Source organism: Muntiacus reevesi, chromosome 17 (assembly GCF_963930625.1).
Source record: "Muntiacus reevesi chromosome 17, mMunRee1.1, whole genome shotgun sequence".
Lineage (NCBI taxonomy): Eukaryota > Metazoa > Chordata > Mammalia > Artiodactyla > Cervidae > Muntiacus > Muntiacus reevesi.
In genome coordinates this window covers 21,668,339-21,671,119 of record NC_089265.1, presented here as the reverse complement: position 1 = coordinate 21,671,119, position 2,781 = coordinate 21,668,339, and the positions used below count along the sequence as shown (strand labels likewise).

The following is a 2,781-nucleotide window of genomic DNA, read 5'->3' as shown; positions in this document are numbered from 1 at the left end:
GGAAGTGGACGTCTCGGATGAGACAAGAGGCTATGAGGCAATGGGTGCGTTGTCGCGCTCACTTTAAACGCCGCGGGGGCTAAGATGCTTCGCTGTCTGACGATGGGAGGGCTGTGTGCTCAAAGTGAAGCACAGCGGAAGCGATGAGACTTGGCTATGGGGTGATGGGAGGGCGTTTCTCACATAGGGGAACCCGGCTTGGCTTTGAGACGAAACGTGACGGTGGCGGAAAAGCTACTGGTGGTGCGACGATTGAACAGCTTTGAGACAAAGTTAAACCGGCGGTGGGATGAGACTATCGGACGGCGGGCGGTGTGGTCCGCACAGGGGAACCTGACAGCGGCGACGAGACCATTCGCTGTGGCGAGATGGAAAGGCGTTGTGCCCAGTGAGACTCGATGGCAGCGGGTGACCTTCGGTTAGAGTTGGTGGGCCGGCGTTGCGGACACAGTGAAAGCGGGTCTAGGCGATGAGACAATGGGCTTGGGGCGGTGGAACCGCGGTGTGGACGTAGTTAAAGCCGGCGATGGGCGTGAGACTGTGAGAGATGGGAAGATGCGAGGGCCTTGAGCACCAAGGGGAGCCAGGTGGCGTCGGTGAGACTATAGGCTTAGAGCCATTCTGGACAACGTGAGAAACAGCCAAGGCCATGGGACAGGCGATGGGACCCGGGGGGTGCGTTGCCGACAGAGGAGAACTCAACGGTGGCCAGGGGCCAAATAACCATGGGACAGTTTGGGGGACTTTCTGGGGGTGAGACGAACGCGGACACCACCTACCTGGGTCACGGACCAGAGAACTGTGCGCCCCTGGAATGCTCTGGAATTTTCAGGGTCTTTCAAGGATTCGGCCTTGAAGTGGAGGAGTAAGTGTTGAATAGCTGAAAACTAGGAATATTTTAAAAAGCACAGCACTTTGTTTCTTTTAATTAATTTTATATTGAATTGTATACTTATTTTAACTTAAATATTTCACGTTTCCAATTTTATAATAAATTTATATAAGGTATTTTAAATATTAGACAGAATATTAAAATATATTTTGTATATAACAGTAGCATTTTATTAAAATTTATTTAAACTATATCTTCTTTGTACTAAAACATTTAATATCATTTTACTTTTCTATCTTTAATGGATGTAAACTTAATATTTTCAAGATTACTTTTCACTTATTTTTAATTGAGTGAATTAGCATGAATTGAGTTTAACTGAGTGAATTTCTAATGACCCTAAGACAGTCTTAAGTAATTTTTGACTCATGTTCCTGAAATCTCTTTCTGAGGACTATGGTGTTGGAAATAAGGGTTGGAGTGTACAAGCAACTGGGGATATTTTGGTCGTCAGAAATTTTCATTTCCTTTAGTATTTAGTAAGAATTTTAAAAATTGAGTGGAATTTGCCCAAATTTTATTGGCATCAAGAAGGCTTACTTTGTAAGAGTCTCAAATGTAAGGTGGTGTACATTTTCCCCCAGTTGAAAAAAAAAAAGAGAATAAAACCCCACATCATATAGACAGGTCTTACAGCATGAGCTGTCTGGTACATTTAAAGAAAACAAGAAAAGAGCAGGTAAACTGTATGGATACATGGAGAATATGCATATAACTTGGACATTCCACACGGCTTCCTTGTATTTTAAATTCCTCAAAGTCAGGGGCCGGAAACTACTACTCTGCAGGCTTCTTTTGCAATGAATGTCTCCAAGGTGCTCTGCAATTTTTAATATTTGTTGTCACATAAATCAAGTTGATATGGAAACTGCCACGTTGACTTTTGTTTCATAAAGAATTTATTTCTCATTAAAAAGTTTAAATAAATAAATAATGCATACATCAATTTTAAAAATAGCTTACAGTCTTTAACTGTCCATTGAAATCCAGTGCATCGCATTGTCAGTTACTTCAAGAGCCTCTACTGGCTGAAGAGTCTCACGTAAAGTCACATTGTCCATTCCCAGAGCCACAGGTGGGGAGATGTTCAGTCAAGGAGGTAATCCGTTAGTCTCTTCAGGACAGAAAAGTTCCTGAGCATTTCTGCTTTCATGATTGTCCAGGCACAGCTGTTGTACTCCATGGACTTCAGGTACTGCCCAAGGTTGAAGTAATAGTTCTTCAGGTGAAGAACGGTCGAGTCTCCTATTGTGAAGTTTTCCTTCTGCATGATTTCCTTCTGGATTGGCTCCAGATGATTCATCTGCCCATGGAGTTCCACAAGGAGGTCCTCAATGATGGTCTCAGACCAGCCAGTGCTGGAGAAGTCTTTGGTGAGAATACCAAAGATCTGCTGGAGCATCTCATACAAGACCAATATGGCGTCTTCCTTCCGGAATTTCTGTGCTTTCTTCATCTCCTCAGGGACCTGGAAGTGCATCCTGACCTCAAGGCAATGTTGAGGAGTTGAAGGTAACTGCCACAGGAGTTTCTGACACACGTTAATACTCCTCCTTTGCTGGAATCGAAGCAAGCTGTAGCTTGTGGAAAGAGCTGTGGTGGAGAAACACAGCAGGAGAGCTATCCTGAAGAGGCACCGGTAGGTCATGAGGAAAACAGGCACAGGGCTACCTGTTCTGCTAGTAGATGCTGAAGCTCAGTCTTCAAGAGTTTGCTGAGTGAGTGTCCTTCCGCCTTGAGTGTAGCGGAATGGCCCTCATTCTTGAGAGGAATTTTCCACTTTCCATTCTCCCTTTTAGTTTTCTCGTGTCGTTTAAACGATTAGTTACCTCTAAAAGTCTTTTTCTTTTAAGCTCCTTGCTTTTCATACAATCTGGAAGAATTTCTAA

At 43.9% G+C, this 2,781-nt stretch overlaps 1 protein-coding gene across 1 annotated transcript; it reads right to left on the bottom strand.

The window, feature by feature from the left end:
* Positions 1-1,979: 1,979 nt before the first annotated feature.
* On the bottom strand, positions 1,980-2,540 carry LOC136148700 (interferon beta-2-like). Its single transcript, XM_065908391.1, has one exon. It carries the CDS (start codon positions 2,538-2,540, stop codon positions 1,980-1,982), a length of 561 nt encoding a protein of 186 aa, XP_065764463.1.
* Between the last annotated feature and the right edge of the window lie 241 nt (positions 2,541-2,781).

Excerpts from the sequence above, each read along its gene's own strand:
- LOC136148700 (XM_065908391.1), bottom strand. The coding sequence starts at position 2,540 with ATGACCTACCGGTGCCTCTTCAGGATAGCTCTCCTGCTGTGTTTCTCC.